At 39.8% G+C, this 22,376-nt stretch overlaps 1 protein-coding gene across 1 annotated transcript; it reads left to right on the top strand.

The window, feature by feature from the left end:
- Positions 1 to 6,628: 6,628 nt before the first annotated feature.
- id3 (inhibitor of DNA binding 3) lies at positions 6,629 to 9,065 on the top strand. Its single transcript, XM_036593978.1, has 3 exons — positions 6,629 to 7,012; positions 7,393 to 7,473; positions 8,661 to 9,065. The coding sequence occupies exons 1-2, from the start codon at positions 6,722 to 6,724 to the stop codon at positions 7,438 to 7,440; spliced, it is 339 nt and encodes a 112-aa protein (XP_036449871.1). The 5' UTR covers positions 6,629 to 6,721; the 3' UTR covers positions 7,441 to 7,473; positions 8,661 to 9,065.
- The last annotated feature ends 13,311 nt before the right edge of the window (positions 9,066 to 22,376 follow it).

Genomic DNA, 22,376 nt, shown 5'->3' with positions numbered 1-22,376 from the left:
AGGAACATAAGCGTACCTATATGTGTTCTTACGTTACTGTAGTGTTTAAGACCCTCAGTACTGAAGGGAACGATAGAGGCCACCTCCTTGTTTCTACACTTACTGTGCATTTTATCAGCTCCACTGACCACACAGGAGCACTTTGTAGTTTTACAGTTACAGACTGTAGTCATCTGTTTCTCTGCATACTTTGTTACCCTGTTCTTCAAAGGTCAGGACCCCCACAGAGCAGGTATTATTTGGGTGGTGGGTTCATTCTCAGCACTGCAGTAACACTGATGTGGTGGTAGCGTGTTAGTGTGTGTTGCGCTGGTGCGAGTGGATCAGACACAGCAGTGCTGCTGGATTTTTTAAACACTACCTTGTTGGTCCACGTTGTAGCTGTAGAGACAGAGACGATAGCTCATCTGCTGCTGCACAGTTTGTGTTGGTCATCCTCTAGTCCTTCATCAGTGGTCACAGGTAGCTGCCCACAGGACGCTGTTGGCTGGATGTTTTTGGTTCAGCACACACACCAACACACCGCCACCCTTTCAGCTTTTTTGGCAGACATGTCGTATGAACAGGCGTCTGGGCATGTAGTGTATGTTTGATGTACCATTGCATGAGTGTTAGTTTAGTTCAGTTTAGCCGTATTCATTGCGTTCAATACAACTAATATGTATTATTATTAAAATATGCACATTTTAAAAAAATGCTATTTCATGTTAACTGTGGACGTGGCCTGCCGGTTCTCTGTTGGTTTCACAGACACGCTCTTGAGGTTTCCTTCAGCTTCACATGGCCCGTGATAAGGCCATGTAAATAGAGAGGCTTTGTCCATGAGGAGGGAAAAACGCCTTGAAAGCTTTTCTTTTGGAGGGAAGAGGAGGAGGAGGAGGAGGAGGAGGAGGAGAGCTTTGCTAATTATGCATGCCGATTGTTGACGGCTTGATTGTCGGCGTCCAGCTGCACGGAGGCTCGTGGGGGCGGGATCGGGGCAGACACACTGACGCCTGAGAGGGTCACTGTAGGACGGGTCAGTACGGAGGCCCACAGGGGTCAAACGGCATGAAAGAAACTCATTACACAAACGTGAAGATGAGAGTTCAACAACATTACAGGACCAGTCCAGTGAATTTCCTCTGTTTTCAGAGGTTGGTTAACCTTTAGAGTAATTATTGTCATTTTGCTGTGCTACGTAAATGTAATTACATTAATATTTACATAATTAGTTGCATAATTAATTATATTTACATTCAATTTACCTCCTCTACAACAGTTGTCAGACTTTTTCTGTTTGTTTTGATGTTAAAACGATGACAAACATGGCAAAAATGTAAGGGATGTTTTTCTTTTGTGCAAAACAATCACTTTTCATCAAATTAAAATCATAATAAAATACTTTCTCTTTTAGTTTTAAACACTGATGTGGTGGAGACTGAAAATTCAGAATCTACTATACTTGTGTGAATATCAGAAATTATTCATTAAAAAATTACAAACTATTTTCACTTCTGATAACTGTAACTTCTAATAGTTAAAACCATTTTAGCTTTTATTTTTTTATAATAAGGCTCCCATAGGCTTCCACAGGACACACGTAAACAATTAAACATCAAATCCTCAGGGTATAGCAGAAATGACAAAATTTTAAAAATGGCCTAAAATTACGAGCCTGTGATCTGAATAGCCTGTATTTTTAGCATAAAATCTTTATTAACCTATTAGCTTCACAGCTAGTGTTCTTGCCGTACTAACTCTATATTTCTAGCATTAAACTGTTATTTACCTACTAGTCCGACAGACCATATATTAGCAAAAAAAATCATATTTAACCATTTTGCTTATATTTTGACTGTACTAGCTCCAGTTAAACATCTTGTGTTCTGCCACCTGAGAGGGAGAAAACTAGTCAATTAGGAAGATTTATTGCTCAGCGTTAAATGTAGTTAAGGTAACATTTAGACACTATAGTGATTTACTAGCTGTTATAAAGATGCTTAACTTGTATTTTAAGTAAGTATTTTAGCTTGCTATCATAAACCACTTTAACCTAGATAGCTAGAGTACACTGCCCATAGTGGCCTGGAGCACTTCCACTGTGAACACTGTCAAAAACCGTGTTTTTATAAAAGATTCAAAACAGCGTATTGCTGTTTTTGTCGATTAGCATCAGAGTTTAAGCTTTCAGTGTTGTGCTTGCAGCTTTTTCACTTCTGACAATATCATTTGATTTTCACTTAATGTATTAAAAGGAGCAATTTGTAGAATTTTTTGTTTAAAAAAAATTTTGTTTAAATTAATTAAAATTATCAACAGAATGTGAAGAAATAACAGTTTTGACATTATGACAGAGACGTCCATGTACTGAGCTGCAGAGATATCTACTGAAGTTACTCATAATGCTACGGAGCCCTGCTGGTGACATCACGTATAAAAAAATGCGTGGCCAGTTTGTATTAACGCGTGGGTCCTAATACGTGGCCGCAACTTAGTAAGGCATGAGAATGATATCATACCTTATTAAACTGTGGTCAAGACTTAATTATCTTGTTCCCACACCTTACTAAATCATGGCCATGCGTTAGGATCTCGTTCCCACAGCTTACTAAGCCTTGGCCATGACTTAATTATCTTGTTCCCACGTCTTATTAAGTCGTGGCCACAACTTAATTGTCTGGTTCCCATGCCTTACTAAGTTGTGGCCTTGTCTTAATTATCTCATTCCCATGCCTTACTAAGTGATGGCCATGACTTAATTATCTTGTTCCCCTACTTTACTAATTCATGGCCATGACTTAATTATCTTGTTCCCCTGCCTAAGTCATGGCCATGACTCAATTATCTTGTTCCCACACCTTACTAAAGTCATGGCCATGACTTAATTATCTTGTTCCCATGCCTTACTAAGTCGTGGCCATGACTTAATTGTCTTGTTCCCACACCTTACTAAGTTGTGGCCTTGTCTTAATTATCTCATTCCCATGCCTTACTAAGTGATGGCCATGACTTAATTATCTTGTTCCCCCACGTTACTAATTCATGGCCACGACTTAATTATCTTGTTCCCCTGCCTAAGTCATGGCCATGACTTAATTATCTTGTTCCCACACCTTACTAAGTCATGGCCACGGCTGAATTATCTTGTTCCCACACCTTACTAAAGTCATGGCCATGACTTAATTATCTTGTTCCCATGCCTTACTAAGTCATGGCCACGCATTATCTTTATTCATACAGGACGTCACCAGCAGGGCTCCGTATCATACCACTTTGTACCTAGGAGGCGATAGTGAGTCACTGTAGCATCAAGTCTGCCATCAGTCCAACATGAGAGTATGAAGTAGTCACTCCTGGCAAGAAACCAGATAGAAAAGGAGTGACTTAAACAGGGAGGATGTTTGATTCTGAACTCGCAGCATTTCTTCTGGACTGGTAAGTAAACAGGGGGGAGGAGTAAAGAGGGAGGAGGGACTGTGTGGAGTATGAATTCGACAGGTCGTGTCATCTTACATATCGCTCCTTTAAGGTTCCCTTCAGTTTGCTTTGCTCTTGCTCTTGCTCTTGTCTTATGACTCTGCAGGCCACTGTAGTCCACAACTGAGTGCAAGGGGCACCTGATCCTCACACACTGATATCACACAAGCTTAAGAGTCCTGGACTCCAAGAATAAATAACAACAACAACAAAACCTTGTGCGAGAAACATGTCCTTATCTGATCCCTTCTGCTCGCCTGAGCTCAGATGATTCAGTTTAATGTCTGAGGGTTTTAATTAAGCAAGCAGATTTATCAGGCCCGGGTGAACGGAGGTTAAATGATTCACTAGCAGTGATTTTTTAGGACATTTTATCTTATTGACATATGTAGATAATTAATGTTTCATTTACTGAACTTTTGCTATGACTAGTCAGATACAAGTCTATATTTTATCCTGCAGCCAAATTAGTGAACAGATTTTCCTTCAAGACCATCTTTACTTAAAGTGTGCCTCATTCATTACTGAGGAAAACAGCTCTTCTGTCCTCAGGCCTGGCCTTTGGTCATCTGTGAGCTGTTTCAGGCGCGTGCAGCCAAAAGCCAACCAAGAGACATAAACAGCTCAAAAATGGTGCGAATTTTCAAATATTTTAAGGAGAATCATTTTTGGGTACCAATGAACCAAGAAATGAGGAGAGCGAGTCATCTAATAATAGGAAGAGTGCTTCACATGAGATTGAACACAAAAACAGAAATAGCAAATAAGACAGAAAATAAACATATAAATAAAAATGAGATAAAATAAAGATGAAAATAGAATATATAAAATACATAGAATGCATAAGATCACTGACTCCCAGCCTGTAGAACTCCATCCATCCTTTAAATGAGCAGCATTCGACTCGTGAATGACTCCTTTGAAACGGTTCTCTTTTCAGCAGCCGCGCCCAACTGATTCACACGTTCACTGAATCGATTGGGAATCCAGGTGCTGATGAACAGAGCATGGGCGGGGCCTCGTCTCTTGAGTGACGTTTATGTTAGCCAACGAGGGTGCGGGGGGGGTGCGGTTGGTCGGGGGTGGGGGCGTGAACGGATGACGTCGCGCGCCTGGCGCCACTGTGTCTGGGTCTCGCGCGTTAGATCAACACAGCTGGGCCGCGAGCGCATTCCATCAGAAACACACAGAAACAGCAGTGTGAGAAAAGAGAGAGGGAGAGAGAACAGATAGAGAGATAGAAAGTCAGAGAACAGATACAGAGAGAAAAAGAAAGAGGGAGAGACAACAGACAGAAAGAAAGAGAGAGAGAGAACAGACAGAAAGAAAGAGAGAGAGAACAGAGACAGAACGAAAGGGGGGAGAGAGAGAGAGAGAGAGAGAGAGAGAGAGACAGTCTGAAATAAACCATAAATAAAGAAAGAAAGGAAAAAGAGAGGGATAAAGGGGAGAAAAGGAGGACTCCGGTGACAACTCTCACATTTCTTGCTCTATTTTCACACAAACACAAGTTTAGTTCTGAGCTATTAATAGAACGCACGTAACGGTTCTAGAACGTACCGCCAATTATGAATATTAATGACTGTTTATGAATATTTATGAAGTTTCTGCCACCTCGCATTGATTTTCAGAGTAAAAAAAAAGAGTAAAACTTATTTTCACTTAACCAGATGGTTCTTGTGACCTCACCTTTATCCGATTGAATTATCTGTGTGTGTGTGTGTGTGTGTGTGTGTGTGTGTGTGTGTGTGTGTGTGTGGTGTTCCTGACGCCAGTGTGTCTGCTGGTCATGGGAGTAACAGATTTACGTGTTTAAAGCATGAATCCTCTTTACAATGACACCCAATTAACCCCGCGCTGTGTTTTTATTATAGCTTTTTCTAGTCATATCAGTGAACTCTTAAAGGGCAAGTCCACCGACGTTTCAAAATCTCTGCATAATTACATTGTTACTATGTAAACAGAGTCATTCAGAGTGGTTTGGTGTGAAACGCTCCGTTCTAGAGAAACGTACCAGTTTGAATTGTTCACAGTGGTGGTGATAGGAACCAGACGTCCACCTCTAAAAGCTCCCTCACAGAAAGTTATTACTTGAAATGGTTGCTACTATTTTTAGCCTGTCAAGGTCACATAAAAAACTGACACATGTGGAGGTTTTTGATGGACCCCTGGTCCACCGCCACTCTGAAGAAAGCTGAGTCTGTACACTCTTAAAAAAATGGTTGTTTAAGGGGTTCTTCAGTGAGGGCAATCTATCTTGAACAATTTTTAAAAAACACATTCTCAATCAATCTAAAGAACCTTTCCCTGATGCAGAGAACCCATTATGTGTGTTCATTGCCTTTACTAAAGAACCCTTAAAGAACCATCTTTTTTAATGGTGTACTGACTCAGCTTTCTTCACACTGGTAGTGGAACCAGGGGGCCATCCAATATGCAACCTTGACCGGGTTTCAAAAGGGGTTCTGTTATTGTTCCGATGTCAACCTTGGAACAATAGCGGAACCCTTGTTGGTGCTATACTGAATCATTTACAACACATTCATCATCCATCAATTTGAAGAATCATTTCACCATGCAAAGAATCATTTAAGCATACAAATGGTTCCATATAGAACTCATGGTTGTAAATAGAACCCCAGCCTTTACCAAAGTACCCCTGAAGGACCATCTTTTTTAAGTGTGTGTTTCTATACGATGCATCTGTTCCCACCATACCACTATAAATAACTTGGTTTACATCTCAAAATGTTGAATTATGCAGAATTTTTGAAAAATCGGTGGGATTCTCCTTTGAGTAAACTTGCTAGCCAATTGTTAATGATATTGGCCACTTAAGAACTAAAGAAACCGATCAATCCAGCTTTCCAGCCGTGTTTTTTTCCCCCTAGCTTAATGCTCTTATTGACCCACAGCCGTTTGGGTTCACTGATCTCCAGTGTCCACGGATGTGATATTCGCCCATATACATTTCAGCACAGCTTACTCTCCCCATTCTAACCAGCGGGCGTCTGACTGGCACAGCTGCGCGCCCAATAGCGAGTTAGAACGCCTCTCTAATTAGCATAACTCCCCTCTCGTTGGCTCAACGTTTGTTTGTTTTTGCAGAGGAGGCGGGGCTTCGACAGCCCGAGTATATAAGCAGCCCTCCCGCCTCACTGACAGTTCAAAAGGAGTGAGAAGAGTTGGGTTTACGTGCTACTGGAAAGCGAGCTGGAAGAGTTGTTCTCTGGATATCTGCGGATAAAAAAAAATCAATAAAATGAAGGCTATCAGTCCCGTCCGCTCCGTAAGAAGCTGCTACGAGGCGGTTTGCTGCGTTTCCGAGCAGAGTCTGTCCATCAGCCGCAGCCGGAGCCCCTGCGAGCTGTCGGACATGAACGACTGCTACTCGAAACTGAAGGAGCTGGTGCCCAGCATCCCGCAGGACAAGTCGGTTAGCCAAGTGGAGATCCTCCAGCATGTGATCGACTACATCTTCGACCTCCAGATCGCGCTGGAAAACGAGGAGGATACGGTGAAAAACTCGGCGGACGTGCTGAGGGCTCTGCAGGTGAGCTGCCAGCACCACGGAGCTGGAGTCCGCTTCTTATTCGAGTTTCCCATGACACCTTAAATGGTGCAGCAGTTAGTATAACTCCTCAGGCGCCAATTTAAGAGGGAATAAGATATAGTAGGACACGTGATCGATAACATGCCAGCTGCCTTTTTGTTCGAATTTTCTCGTTCCACCTTAAATGGTGCAGCAGTTACATTCTGACTGCACCATTTAAGGTGGAACGAAAAATTCGAACAAGCTGGCGAAGGGAAAACCAACTTCAGTGGGATCGCTGCGGCTAAATGCGATCACATCTGATGGTCATTAACTTTTATTGTAGAAAATAATCAACATTTAAGGCTAATTTTGTTTTTTCTCTGTTTCTTCCCTGACAGAGCTCCGAGATAACGTTCCCCAAAGAAGACGGAACTCTCTGTCACTAAGGCAACCGAACAGCGCGCTCGCGCCTTCCAACGGTCAGTTTTTATGTTGACTGTTAGCACTTTGTGCTAACGATTCCTCACAGGAAAGTTTTTTTCGCTTATTAAACGGTGAAATTGGATGGATTATTAGTCAAACGACGATTATTCGAGACTTAAAAGAGTCTTTTTGGAGAAAAAAAGTTAAATGTTCACAATGTTCGTAATGTTTTGGACGTGTCGACATAATTAAATCATGCTGTTTTGACGACTTTAAGCATTTAAAACTCACCTTATTCTTAACAGATTTAAAAAAAAAGGAAGTAGTGTTAATAATGTGGTATTTCTTACAGATAAAATACTAGTTAGTCAGCAGTCAGATCGCTTAATCGTGAGGTAAACTCGTCTTCCAGTGAATCGGTTTGTGTTGCGTCACAAAACTCATTCATTCCTGTTAGCATGTTCGATATCACGAAAAGAAACGCATCTCCACATTATTGTCAGATTAGCAAAGTTTTTTTTTTTTTATTTATGAAAGCAAATCTCACCACTGGCATGATATGTAATTGTTTTAAGGCATAATTCCACCAATTTCTCAATTTCTGGCTAATTCAGCCACTCAGATGTCAACAAAGTCTTTCAGAGTGGTTCAGTTTAAAATGGTTCAGAGGTCTTTACAGCGGTGGTGATAGGAACCAGGGGTCTCCATGACTACAACACAAATATAGACATTTTATTTACTATCCAAAACCACCAGTGAACCTACACAAGTCTTCTGAGTTTTATGTAGAATGTTGATGATGGGAAAATAGTGGAAAATCTGAAAAAAAAATTCTTTGGGGACTATTTTGCCTCACATGTATCCCTCCACCATGAGTCTAAATCAGGCAGTGTATTCATAACATATATCATGTATTAACTTTCTGTGAGGGAGCCTTTGGAGGTGGATGTTTGGTTCCTATCACCACCACTGTGAACAATTATGAGTATTACACCAAACCACTCTGAATGACTGTTTACATCTTAACCGCTTAATGACACAGACATTTTGAAAGATGGGTCGAATTCCCCTTGAAAGCTGAATGTAAGCCAAGCCAAAGTCCTGAAGTTTCGCTCCCATCAGCTTTTAATGAAGAGTTTTCCAGCTGGTGCCAGACTGTCTGCAGCCTGAATGGACTGTGTATGTATGTGTGAGATTGAGGGGGCGCTGACTTCACTTCTTCTCTTTCCCATCTATGTTGCAGGTGCAGGATGGCAACTTCTCCACTCATGGACGAGAGAGAGAGACAGAAAGAGATGGAGGAGGGAGGTAGGAAGGGAGTGAAGGGGGTTGGACACGTACGAGGAGTGTCTCCATTCAGACTGTGGGAAAAGAACCTGCACCCCGCTGAAACCATCCAGTCTTTGGTCACTGGACACTTCAACACACCAAAGCTGAAGACTTCTGGAGTTTGGAGGGGAAACGCTCTTCCACAGACTCTCTTTTCTTTTTCTTTTTAAATCATTCCCCTTTTTTGTGATGCTACAATCAAGCATTGTGCATTCCTGGTTACATTCCAAACCATTCAGACTCACTTCGCTCTTTCTTCAGTCCCTACCTACTCATTCAGGCTGTCAGTTTTTTTCTCTTTCTCTTTCTCCCACACACTTTCTCACTGCAGCTCCTATTCCAGACATTGACTCTTGTGTGTGTTTAATGTGTACATATTCGTTTTTCTTCATTTTTGTGGGTGCGTTGGGGAGGGAAAGTTGTACGGATTGTAGAGACTATTACGTGAACTCTATAAATATAGAGTTAATTGTAAATGTTTGTGGAGATTCTACATTTCTGCAGACTGTATGTGTATCTGCTGAGTTTTATAAACTCTTTCTTCTTCTTTTGAATATGTTCACTTTTTCGCATATTGAAATAAACCACTTAAAGGAAAACCGTCTTGTTAAAACACAAATATGCTGCAAAGGAGTTTCGTTTGGGGTACATATCTGTGCATAACATTCAAAAAGCTCTTAATTTTGGCACAGAGGACAACAAGTAGCCTTTAAAATGCTTATTTGGGGTTAATGTGAGTGTGGTCTTCACAAGCTCTTGATTTGTGTAGAACTTCTACAAAGGCTTCAAAAAGCTCCTCACTCGAGGTAAAAACATTCAAAAGCTCTGAATTTGGTGCGAATATATCCATGTAGGCCTAAAAGCTCTTGACATGAAGGTAAATGTCTATAGAGCTCTTAATTCAGGCTAATGGCCTTTTATGGGGTAAATATCTGCAAAATGGCCCTCAAAGGCTGCTCATTCAGGCTAAATGTACATAATTAGCATTTTAAAAAGCCATTTATTTATAATGAATATCTGCAAATGGCCTACAAAAGCTTTTCATGTGAAGTAAATATTGATAAACTATTAAGCAGCTCTAAAGTTGTTGTAAATGTCTATAATTGACTTTAAATAGCTCCTCATTTTGGATACAGATCTATAAAAACATTACCTGATCGTGTGTATATGTTTATATGTATGATGACTAAGATGGAGGTTAACAAGTGAACCCACACACTGAAGTACTTACTCTCAAACTCACTACTAGTGCTCTCCATATTAAGTTTGTTTACTCCTCCATTGAAAACTGCAGGTTAGAGTGACATGGGTTTTTATAATCTGGCGACACCAAGTGGACAAACTATGATAGTGCAATTATTTTAGTGCTGTCTGTCTTTGCAGTGCGGCTATTCTGATAAACACTGTTGCTCTTTTCTTACCGATCTGTTTTCATCATTAAAATCCTTTGCAATGTAAATAAATAAATAAATCGATACTGAGGCAGAAGAAGTGAACTCATGCGCCATCTGGTGGCAGCACATTAGAAAATACATGACAGGTTTGGTTTTCAAATGTTTTTTTTTTTTACTTATTTACACTCTTAAAAAGATGGTTCTTCAAGGGTTCTTTAGTAAAGATATTGGTTCTATATAGAGTATGTGTTGTACAGGGTTGTATATAGCCCCAAAAGGGTTCTTCTACAGTTATGATGTCAAGCTTGTTACAGCAGAAGGACACTTTGTGGTGCTATATAGAATTTTTGAAAATGTTCTATATAGAACTATATACAACACATTATCCATCATTCTGAAGAACTGTTTCAGCATGCAAAGAACTCATGGTTCTAAAGAGAACCATTGCCTTTACTAAAGAACCCTTGAAAAAAAACCATATTTGTTTAAGCGAGTACATATCTTGACCAGATTTAGGATAATCACACTCACCACGATAATATTTTTTTGCAGTGAAATAGAACGACAATACAGAACAAGAAAGAAAATAAAAGATAATCCTTCAGATTTGGAAGTAATATTTTGAGATTGTCAAAAAAAACAAAAAAACAATTGTTTTGATAAAATGTGTGTCAGCAGCGGAAAGTTTGACTGTTTTCCTCCAGCTGTCGTGTCGAATGCAGGTTTACAAAGTAAGTTATCTCTAAAAAAAAATCCCCAAATGACCACAAATGTCTGTTTACTCCTCCTGGAATCGCCCCGAACGAAACTGAGCATCACTTCCTTCGCACAGCTGAACCCTCTGGTCAGCTGCAGTGCCAGGATTCATCATGAGTCACCAACTGACTGATTCACATGACGTAGAGTCAGTGTTGCTTTCTGGTTAACAGGAAACTTCACCATCATTAGGAGTGTTAAAACTCATCATAATGCATTGATGTTTTGGAGGCAATTCAACCTCATTGATTTTAGGAACATCATAATCACAGTACACACTCGTATGTTCCTGTTCTAAATATTCCACTAGTGTTATAATAGTATATTTAAATCATAATTATGAAATAATCACATCAAATCAAGGTGAAATGTGAGATTTCATGTCTTTTCCTAGAGAATCAGGATTAGAGTTGCACTCCTAATTATTTATATACTTTATTGTCAAAATGATTTTTAAACTTTTAGACACAAAAAGTAAATATCCAGGGCAAAGGGTCAAAATGTTGTACCCCATTCCATCATAAAGCACCTTCATTATAATATTTATGCTCTCTATCTTTGATTATTTGGGTCATTCTACAGAAACATCCACTTTTCTGTCTATCCATAGGAGTCATTGGTGTTCCTCATTGGTGTTACACATAAGAAAGGTAACACCAGAGACATTTTTAATATAAAAAAGGTTTTTTACAAAATGGCTGCTACAGAGCATCAAACCACATGTTGTCAATCATGGAATCTCCACTAAAATATGTAACTTAATCCATTTGTATTTTATTTCTTCACGATTACCTATGAATAAAGTCGGTCACGCCAGTGACGTCAACTAAAAGCTTCATATGAAATCATGAGCTAAGTGAGAAAATCTCTGCTAACTGAAAAGACACAGTTGACTCACCATGTGCTTTTTTTCATAGTTCCTCAGAAAATAGATAAAAGGAAGTCAAGTGATGTCATCAGTGTGATTTTTATTTCAAAATAAGAGATTTTTTGTTATGCAGTAACACCAGTGACACAACTTCTGGGGACCACAAATTTCATCTATATTTTATAATATTTATTCTGCATTTGTTTTCTTTATGTCATTTAAATCATACATTTGATGGTCTTTTATAGATTATTGCAGTTAAAATTGCAGAAAAAATGTGTTTTTTACTCCAAAATATGGCCTCAGCCTTTACACATGACTGTAAGGATGAGCACTTCTGTAGAGCTTGGAATTCTATATAATTGATTTAAAAAAACAATATTGCTAAATTAGTGTTTCAAGAAGGTGTAATTGTCAAAATCACTTATTGTTGTATTTTATAATATAAAGAAATTGTAACCCTGACATGTTTTTCAAGTATAATATATCTGTAAACGCTAGGGACACAAAAATGGACGTTTCTGTAGAATGACCCATTTGTATAAACTGTTATAAATCGCTGAGGCATGTAAGTACTGCATGTGTCCAGCAGAGGGGGCAGTGGCGCTGTGTGGCTCAGCCAGTCAGTAATATTCACCCACACTGGATAACTGGTATTTGCTTAGACAGAGAGCCTCCCTGCATACACTTAATTATCTTTATATTAATTAGTTTACATTTAATTACCAAATATTCACTTCCACATCCAACCTCAGCTTACAGCAGACGAGGCTGACGGATGGTTATGCTTTTTTCTGCAGTCTGTTTGCAAACTAATGCCAATTCAGTGACCGTTTACGTTCAACCCAGGCCAGACTGCTGTGAAGAACCACTGGGAGGAACCAGAAGCAAGCAGGAGTAACTCCCTAAGAGCACGAGGAAGAACCACAGAAAGGACCCAAGACTCCAAAGGAGAACCTCTTTGAGAGCATGAGGAAGAACCACAGGAGGAGCCAAGACTCGAAAGGAGATCATGGGGAACTTACTAAGAGAAGAACCAAAGAAGAACCACTGAGAGGAACCAATGCTCAAAAGGAGAACACGAGGAACTCCCAACAAAGGACAAGGAACCAAGACTGAAAAGGCGAAAACTCACTAAGAGCATGGGGAAGAACCACAGAGATGAACCAAGGCACATAGGGAGAGCTTCTCTAAGAACACAAAGAAGAACCACTCAGAGAACCCAAGACTCATAAGGAGAACCTATCTAAGAGCATGAGAAAGAACCTCTGAGAAGTACCAAGACTCAAAAGAAGAACCTCTCTAAGAGCATGAGGAAGAACCACTGAGAGGACTCAAGACTCAAAACGGGAACCTGTCTAAGAGCATGAGGAAGAACCACAGAGAGGAACCGAGACGCAAAAGGGGAACCTGTCTAAGAGCATGAGGAAGAACCACAGAGAGGAAAGCATGACTCAAAAGGAGAACCTGTCTAAGAGCATGAGGAAGGACCACAGAGAGGAGCCAAGACTCAAAAGGAGAACCTATCTAAGAGCATGAGGAAGAACCTCTGGGAGGAACCAAGACTCAAAACAAGAACCTCTCTAAGATCATGAGGAAGAACCGATGAGAAGTACCAAGACTCAAAAGGAGAAACTCTCTAAGAGCTTTAGGAAGAACCACTGAGAGGACCCAAGACTTACAAGGAGAACCTCTCTAAGAGCACGAGGAAGAACCACAGAGAGGAACCGAGACTCTGAATGCCTAATGTACTGATTCATGTAGGTTTCCTCTGTTTAGGGAACTAAACAGTTTCTGTAGAGCAGAACCAGCGAGGGAGCAGGAACCACGTCCTAAGTTCAGGAGAGGATCAGCTCTGCAGTGAGCAGTGCAGGCAGCGCTGACTGACGGCAGGGTGTGAACCGCAGTACTTATCAGGAGGCTTTACGCTCTTTGTGTGTGTGAGTGATAAGATGCTCTGGCTGAATCTTCTCCTCCTTTTCAGAGAACACACACACACACACACGTCTGAGACTGCAGAGTTCAAACTCCATCAGCCAGCTTTAGAGATACAGAGGAAGTTCAGTTAATGTCCACTGAACACTATGTTTCAGTCCAGACCAGACTTAATCTTAGTCTGGATAAACCGTTTAGCAAAGCTTTATGATGCTGAATCCAGTTCAGTTTAATTCAGTTCAGCGCAATGCAGCTCAATTCATTTCTGATCGATTCAGTTCAGTTCAATTCAGTTCAATTTAGTTCTGTTATATTCAATTCAATCTAGTTCAGCTCAATTCAATTCAGTTCTGGATGCCAGAAAGTTACCCAAACCCCACACCTTCACCCAATGAGAGAATTCAGCTCAGTTTAGTGCAATTCATTCAGTTTGATTTGATTCAGCTCATTTTAATTCATTTTGGATCAGTTCAGTTTAGTTCAATTCAGTTTGATTCAGTTCAGTTTAGTTCACACACCCACTACCTAATTTGTTCACTTCAGTTCAAATCAGATGAGTTTTTATTGATTCAGTTCAATTTAGTTCTGTTCTGTTCTGTTCTGTTCTATTCAATTCAGTTTAATTTAGGTAAGTTTAATTCAATTCTGTCAAATTCAGTTAAATTTAATTCAGCTCAATTCAGTTCAGTTAGTTCAATTCTGTGCAGTTCAGTTGAATTTGGCTCTGATCAGTTCAATTCAGTTCAATTCTGGATGCCAGAAAGTTACCCAAACCCCACACTCTCAGCCAATGAGAGAATTCAGTTCTGTTTAGTACAATTCATTCAGTTTGATTTGATTCAGTTCGTTTCATTTTAATTCAGTTTGACTGAGTTCAGTTCAATTTAGTTTCAGTTTAGTTTAGTTCACACACAGACACATTATCTAAATTGTTCAGTTCAATTTAATTCAGTTCAGTTTGATTCAGTTCAGTTCATTTAGTTCAATTTTGTGCAGTTGGCTTAAGGCAGTTCAATTTGGCCCAATTAGTTCAATTCAGTTCAATTCAGCACACCACAACGTTACCCTTTTCAAAAACTATAATATCCTTAAAGCTAATGAAAATGAAATAAAATTACTGACAAAAATCTTTGTATGAATAACACTTTGTAAGTGTGTTTGTGTGTTTGGTCTTTATGGAAAGCTAGAGCTGAGCTCAGTCTGCTGCTGGGTTAGTTTTATTCCTCGCTTATCAAATACCTGCTATGACAGCCTTCATCATATTAATAAAACTAACAGTAAATAAAAACTAAACTAACACCAGTGTGTGAAACACCCCCTGGTATTCATGGGTCCCCTGTTGGCTGCTAACTCAGTCACTCGCCACATCGCTGCTGATGCTTCAATGGCAGTAAAATCTTCCTCATCTCCTCTTCTGTCTTCAGTGTGAGAAATGACGAATGGTGACTCTTTACACCAAACTCTTGGGAAACCGGGTGAGTTTTCAGCTTTACTGCAGCTCATTGTAAAGTTTTTCAGAGGAATCTGGGCAGAGTTACAGTTTCTAGACTGTGAAGGACCAACTGGGTGAACCAGTCTGCTACAGCGCCACCTTGAGGCAGAGCACCACTGCAGCTCTAGTTAGTTAAGAACACCATAGACATAAGCTGACTGTGGGTGAAGCAGATAAACAATGAGCTTCACTGAATTTGTACTTGAGCTTTTATTTTTGAGAATTCAGGGGGGTCCACGAGGTTAATTAGGAGGTCCCGGAGCCCCCAGGACCCCCCATTTCTTGCACCTTAACTAACACTATTATGTTTTCAGAACATAAAAACAAAAATAAAACTATTAACACCCCCTCAAGACTAACTGACACTAAACTGAAATCAAAAAACAGTGAAAAAAATAAACACTAATGAAAATGTCAAAACTATAATATCCCTGATGGGTAGCTTGTGGTTTATTACTCTATTTATCCCATTTTACAGCAAATAGAGTGAACATACAAAGTGAAATGACTGAATTACTGGAGGCCAGAGTGTACGTGTGTGTGTGTGTGTGTGTGTGTATGCGTGTGTGTGTGTGTGTGTGTGTGTGTGTGTGTGTGTGTGTGTATGCGTGTGTGTGTGTGTGTGTGTGTGTGTGTGTGTGTCTGCTGTCTGCAGCCCAACGAGGCTCTTTAAAAGTTTCAGATCCCCGATAGTGAAACCACTTCAAAGCAGCACAAGCTCATCTAAATAAACATTCAGAATTCTGGACTAAACGTGTCTCTGGGCAAATATAAACAAGTAAACAAATAACAGTTCCGCTGGAGAATATTTTACAGTTGCATGTTATTTCAACAACATTACTCAGGTGTGTTGCTTCCCAGTGATATTTACACAGTTATTCCACGTATTTTTCTAATTATTTGCGTATTTCAGTGTTTCAGATGTAAACAGAGTGATTCAGAGTGGTTTGGTGTGAAATGGTTCAGATGTCTTTACAGTGGTGGTGATAGGAACCAGGGGTCGCCATGACTACAACACAAATATAGACATTTTATTTACTATCCAAAACAACCAGTGAACCTACACGTGTCTTCTGAATTTTATATGGAAAGTTGATGATGGAAAATAGTGGAAAATCTGAAATAATGTTTTCTTTGGGGACTATTTTGTCTCACAACACCCTGCATGTATCCTTCCATCATGAACGGAGTTTAAGGTCTCATAACTGCCATAAAACAGTGTCTCAGACATCAGGCAGTGAATTCATAACCATTTCATGTAATAACTTTCTGTGAGGGAGCTTTTAGAGGCGCCACCACCACTGTGAATAATTCTGACTTGCCAGGTTTCTCTAAAACGGTGACTCGGTTTACATCTTAACGATCTAATTATGCAGGAATTTTGAAGGAAAATTGGATATCCCTCTGAATCATATCAGCCATAACGGCAGTTGCAGTTTTAAAAGGAGCCTGAGTCTTGAATGAGACAGAAAACCTCTTAGCGAACAAATAGTAGTCAAGTACAAACATAGAAATGATAATTATGTTGTACTTATGACGCATTTGTTACTATTAAATGAGAAATTGATTACTAATAACAACACTAGTTCATATTTTTCAGTTTATTTATTGTGGTTCCACCTTAGTTTAGTAATAAATCCAAGAATAACAGTGGAAATTGCTTCTCTTGTAGCTTTACTGTGTTTTTACCTTGAACTATTAAAAATTTCAAAATTTCAAATTTGGTCAGGGCTTCCCGGAGTCTGGCCTTCGGACTTAAGCCAAAACTGACCCAAGAGGATGTTTGATTTGGCCTGTTAGAAACTCCACCAACATGTTTTTATACCGTATACTCTTAAAAAGATGGTTCTTCAAGGGTTCTTTAGTGATTTACAGAACCATGAACACTCAAAGAACCATTTGCAGGCTTAAATGGTTCTTTGCATGGTGAAATGGTTCTTCAGATTGATGCAGAATGTGTTGTATATGGTTCTATATAGCACCAAAAGGGGTTCTGATATTTTACTTGACATCTTGAGGATAGCAGAACCCTTTTTGGCACTATATAGAGCCATTCACAACTATTTAAGCATGAAATGCTTCTATATTTAACTGTTGGTTGTAAATAGAACCCTTTACTACAACCCTTGAAGAACCATCTTTTTAAAGAATGTATACTCACTAAGTTATTTTTGTCCTTTAAATTTTTATTTTTGAGTTACTTCAATGACAAAATATTGTCTAATGTTATAAAATGCTTATGTTGTTTTTATTCTTTCGTCGATCTTTATGTTTATTCATGTTTAAACCTTCTTTAAACGCGTTTGTGTTTTATTAAAACCCATATGAAACACTGTTTAAAGAAGCTGCTCTTTGTTCCCGAAGCAGCAACAGCCACAAAAGGCGCGCTGGCCCTTTAAGAAGGCGGGGCAACGGTTCTATGTAAATGTATGCAGGCGAACGGACCAATCAGCGCGCGGCATCGGCGCGGGAGAATCTGAATTTCGCGGGACGTACATTTGGCGCTAAAGCTCCCGGAGACAGCAGGAGGAACGGCGCGAGAGCGAGAAAACGAACTAAAACGAGGAGAAAAAAGAAACGAGCAGGTCAGAAACAAGAAGGAGAGAAAGAAAGAGTAAGGCAAGAAGGAAAGAAAGCCGGTGGCTGGAGCTTTAGACGCGCGCGCAGGAGCAGAGCTGTGATTAAAGAAGCCTGTTTTGGGGCTCGAGCCTGATTTGCGCCCTCTGCCGCAGAACCCAGACAAAGGACTGCGAGCTCGAGACCGGTTTGTTCCGCAGGCACGGGCTTTAACGCTCGCGGGCGGAAATATCGATCTGTATTGCTGGCCTGTAGGCTCGTTCGCGGCGCGCGCCTGCTGCTGGTTTGTGTTTTTCGTTTTTGTTTTTGGACCTCGTCGGCTCGAGCTCGGGCTCGTGCGCTTCTCGCTTTCTGTCCAGGGCACTGGGTCTGGTTCGGGATGCTCGCGGTCGCGTGCGGCGGCAGAACGGACGGAGGGCGCGCGGGGAGCTGCAGCCCATACACGCGACTCCCGGTAAGAGAGAACGAGAGGATATGTTTACTGACTGTGCAGTGAGTGAGTGACCGGACTGAAGCTTCCTATTCGCCAGCTTCTTGTTCGAATTATCCCGTTCCACCTTAAATGGTGCAGCGGGCATTATAACGCCTCAGGCGCGAGAATGGAAGTGCTGCACCATTTAAAGTGGAACGGGATAATTCGAGCAAGAAGCTGGCGAATAGGAGGCTAAATTCAGTCTCGTGAGTGTGTTGTTTATGTATACATTAATGAGCAGATACGGTGTGGGCTTTATGTTTATTCTGTACTGGTCAGTTTTACTGACCCATATGGCACTGTGTGTGTGTGTGTGTATGTGTGTGTGTGTATGTGTGTGTTTACACTCTAAATTCAGTTAAATGTGTATGTATTTAGGTGTGTATGCATGTATGGGTAGATACACACATACATACATTTATACATAAATACATAGACAGTCATATAGATACATAGATAAAAGGGTGTAATGATCATATGGCGGTGTTTTGATATGATAAAATTTTGTTACCCTATAAATCTATAAATAAATGTCCAAATGTGCCTTGTGCTGATATATTAATATTAATTTGTTAACGTGTATATCATGTGCACTTCTTACATGCATGCACACCAGGGGTGTAATAACACACATTCACATTTTCAGTATCAATATTCAGTTCCGGAGTCGAGATTCAATTTGGTTTTCAATGTTTTGTGCTTGATTCCGGAGTTCTAGATATATAGTTATACACTACACACATTAACTAACAGGGCTTTTTCAATGCCCGATGCACAGCACTGTATCAAAACAACCCTCAAAATCACACCCCCTACAACACACACACATATATGTGTATGCATACATGTTGTAGGGGTTATGATTTTTGAGGATTGCTTATATAAAGATTGCCTGTATCACATTTGCTTAAACAATTTCATGTTTAAATGTTTGTGAATGGTTCTGTATAGCACCAAAAATCTTGTAAAAATATCAGAACCCCCTTTGATCCATTTACCACACATTCTCCATCGATTGGAATAGCCATTTCACCATGCAAAGAACCATTTAAGTATGCACATGGTTGCTCGTATCTCCATTTTTGTCATTTTTTTAGTTTTTGAGATAATGTGAAAATGCCTGTTGCTCTTTACCTTGTGTGTAATTTTCATGATGAACGGGCCAAAAGAACCGGCCCAAAACTACTTGGAAAAAAGGTCTGGTTCCATTAACTTAGGAGTTTAGTATGTTTTTATATATAAGGGGTGAGCAATATGGCAAAAAATATTGTGTACCACATATCAATATATAATAATAGTTATTTTTATTCAACGTTTTTCAAACCACGCTAAATCTAATAAAACATTCTGTTCACTTCGTAATGAAACATGCAGTTAGTCAGTGTTCTGTAAGCACTGATATCCAGCGTATGCTCAGAAAAGTGTATTGTGACATCATTTGTCGCGATAATGATCGTCGTTGTTGGGACAGAACCTCGTATTTTCATTTTTATCTCCGTATTTCATTTTTTGATATCACCAGCTGCCCTTTACATTGCTTCAAAATCTTAGTTTGATAGACGGTAGTTCAACAGAAATGGTTTTAAGGATGTTTTTCCTTCCTGTAAAGTTAGCTCTTTTGGAAATACAAGATATAAAGAGATGCCGAAATTTCGTGGTCTATTCAGATCTCATAATTGAGAGGTATTGGGTCTTAATGTATTCAGAACAAAACATACAGGGTTTGAAATGTGGGTGTGGATTTTTAGAGCTCTGTTTGTGTTCATCTCAGGCCTAAGCTGGTTTACTTTACAGCTTTATTGAAGCGTGTCAGCTGTGTTATTTATCACTCTCACACACTCCAACACCTGTTGCAGCAGTCCGACCTGTCTGTGTGAGTGTGGAGGTCGGGCAGGTGGAGGCAGGAGTGTTTATCGGTGTAAAGGGCCAGCAGTGATACTGGACAAGCTGTGTAGAGTGAACTGCAGCTGATTTTGTTACAGAGGATTAAAATGGTGTGTTGAATTTACTTGATTTGAATGTGAACATCGTTCAGTTACACTTTATTCAAAGGCTGCTTACATAATGCATGAATAAGCACTGAATTACATTTAAATAGCGAGTGTTTATAAACAGTTCACATCAGTAATGTTTGCGAGATGACATAAAGATGTTTTATAAAGTAAATGACATTGTATTGATGTAGAGCCATTGGACTGTGATAGACATTTGATCCATTTATAACACTGTTATGAAGGACTTAAAGGAGTCAATGGATTTTAAGGCCAAAATCTTCTCAAAACTGCCATAAAACAGTGTCTCAGACATCAGGCAGTGAATTCATAACCATTTCATGTAATAACTTTCTGTGAGGGAGATTTTAGAGGTGGACGTCTGGTTCCTATCACCACCACTGTGAACATCTCTGCCTGGGTAAGTTTCTCTAGAACGGAGCGTTTCACACCAAACCACTCTGAATGACTCTGTTTACATCTTAACCACTTATTAATGTGTAAATCATAATGTAGAAAAACGTAAATCACTTAAGTTTGCAGCCCATAAACTCTCAGCTCACAAACTTTCATAGAATTGAAATAGTTTGTGGTATTCTTTACTAATATTTGGCTTATAAACTTCCTTACTTGGGAAAAGATGCTTCATAACGCTGTTATAAATGAAAACGAATGTACATCACTTTAGTTTAACCCCTTCAAATCCAGGCTTATTACATACTAAGGCTTATTATTCAGCAACTACTGGGACTCCAGTAAACTGGCTGAGCAATTCTTAGGTTATAGAAGTCAATTGACGGGTTAAGACCCCTTATGTCGGTGCAATGTCATTTCCATATTAAAACAGCTCATGTTATCTGACACAAGCTGTTCATAAATACTAAAGTATTGCTGAAGGCATTGCTTTTTAAGGTTTTAGCTAAATTCATGCATAAGCATCAACTTCCACATGTTTATTTTTTTTTGGAAACAAATTCGAAGCATGTGAGCGTAAGCCTTTAGATCGTAGTGCATTTAACGTACATTTAATCAGGTGCGTCTGTATGTGATAATGTGGAATAGAGAATGTACGTACCAGCACTGTGGCCACAGTGGAGCTCTGTGGCTCCTCGGCTGTACATGTTTCCTCATGTTAGACCCACGTACTGCACTTTTACCCCTCAATGCTGCAGAGCAAAAATGCTGATCTGTCATTCGCCCACTTAGTTTCGCTCTGACTGAGTGATGATCTTAAAGGGGAATTCCACCGGCCATTTAAAATTTCTGTATGATTCAGTCATTGAGATGTAAACAAAGTCATAGTTTCATAGTTTGATGTGAAACAATTCACTGTAGAGAAACTAGTCGACTCAGATGTCACCATGACTACAACACTAATATAGACATTTTATTTACTATCCAAAACCACCAGTGAACCTACATGTGTCGGCTGAGTTTTATATGGGTATGAATTGTTGATGATGGGAAAATAGTGGAAAATCTGAAATAATACGTTTTCTTTGGCTACTATTTTGCCTCACAACACCCTGTATATTATGTATCCCTCCATACATGGAGTTTAAGGCCAAAATCTTCTCAAAACTATTGTAAAACAGGGTCTCAGACATCAGGCAGTGAATTCATAACCATTTCATGTAATGACTTTCTGTGAGGGAGCTTTTAGAGGTGGACGTCTGGTTCCTGTCACCACCACTGTGAACAATTCTCAGTAAGTTTCCCTAGAATGGAGCTTTTCACACCAAATCACTCTAAATGACTCTGTTTACATCTCAACCACTTAAGTATGATTGGTATCAGTATTGCCTCTTCAGACTGGCTGTTTTCGAGCTGAAAAATGCTAGGCTAGTAATGTTAGCTTGGCCATTAGCTTTTGTCTGTTCACCTAAGAGACTGACTGCCTTGTTCTGTAAATTTCAAGCTGCGTGTGATCTACTGTGGCCTTCTGTGCTCTCAGTATGGCTTTAATTTAATGTAGTGATGGTGAAATTCTGAGTGACGCGCTGAGGAACTGAACAGTGTTCAGTCGAAATCTGAAAGTAAAAGTTCTTTTAGTCTGTTTAGAAGAGTGCAGGTCTGTGTAAAGTGCGCCTCACGTGCCCTATTTCTCAACACTTCATGGAGAAAGGTCAGGAGGAGCTCAGCGTG

This window comes from Colossoma macropomum, unplaced genomic scaffold, assembly GCF_904425465.1.
Source record: "Colossoma macropomum unplaced genomic scaffold, Colossoma_macropomum, whole genome shotgun sequence".
Classification (NCBI taxonomy): Eukaryota; Metazoa; Chordata; class Actinopteri; order Characiformes; family Serrasalmidae; genus Colossoma; species Colossoma macropomum.
The sequence above is the reverse complement of the archived record's forward strand: the minus strand, read 5'-3'. Positions and strand labels throughout refer to the sequence as shown.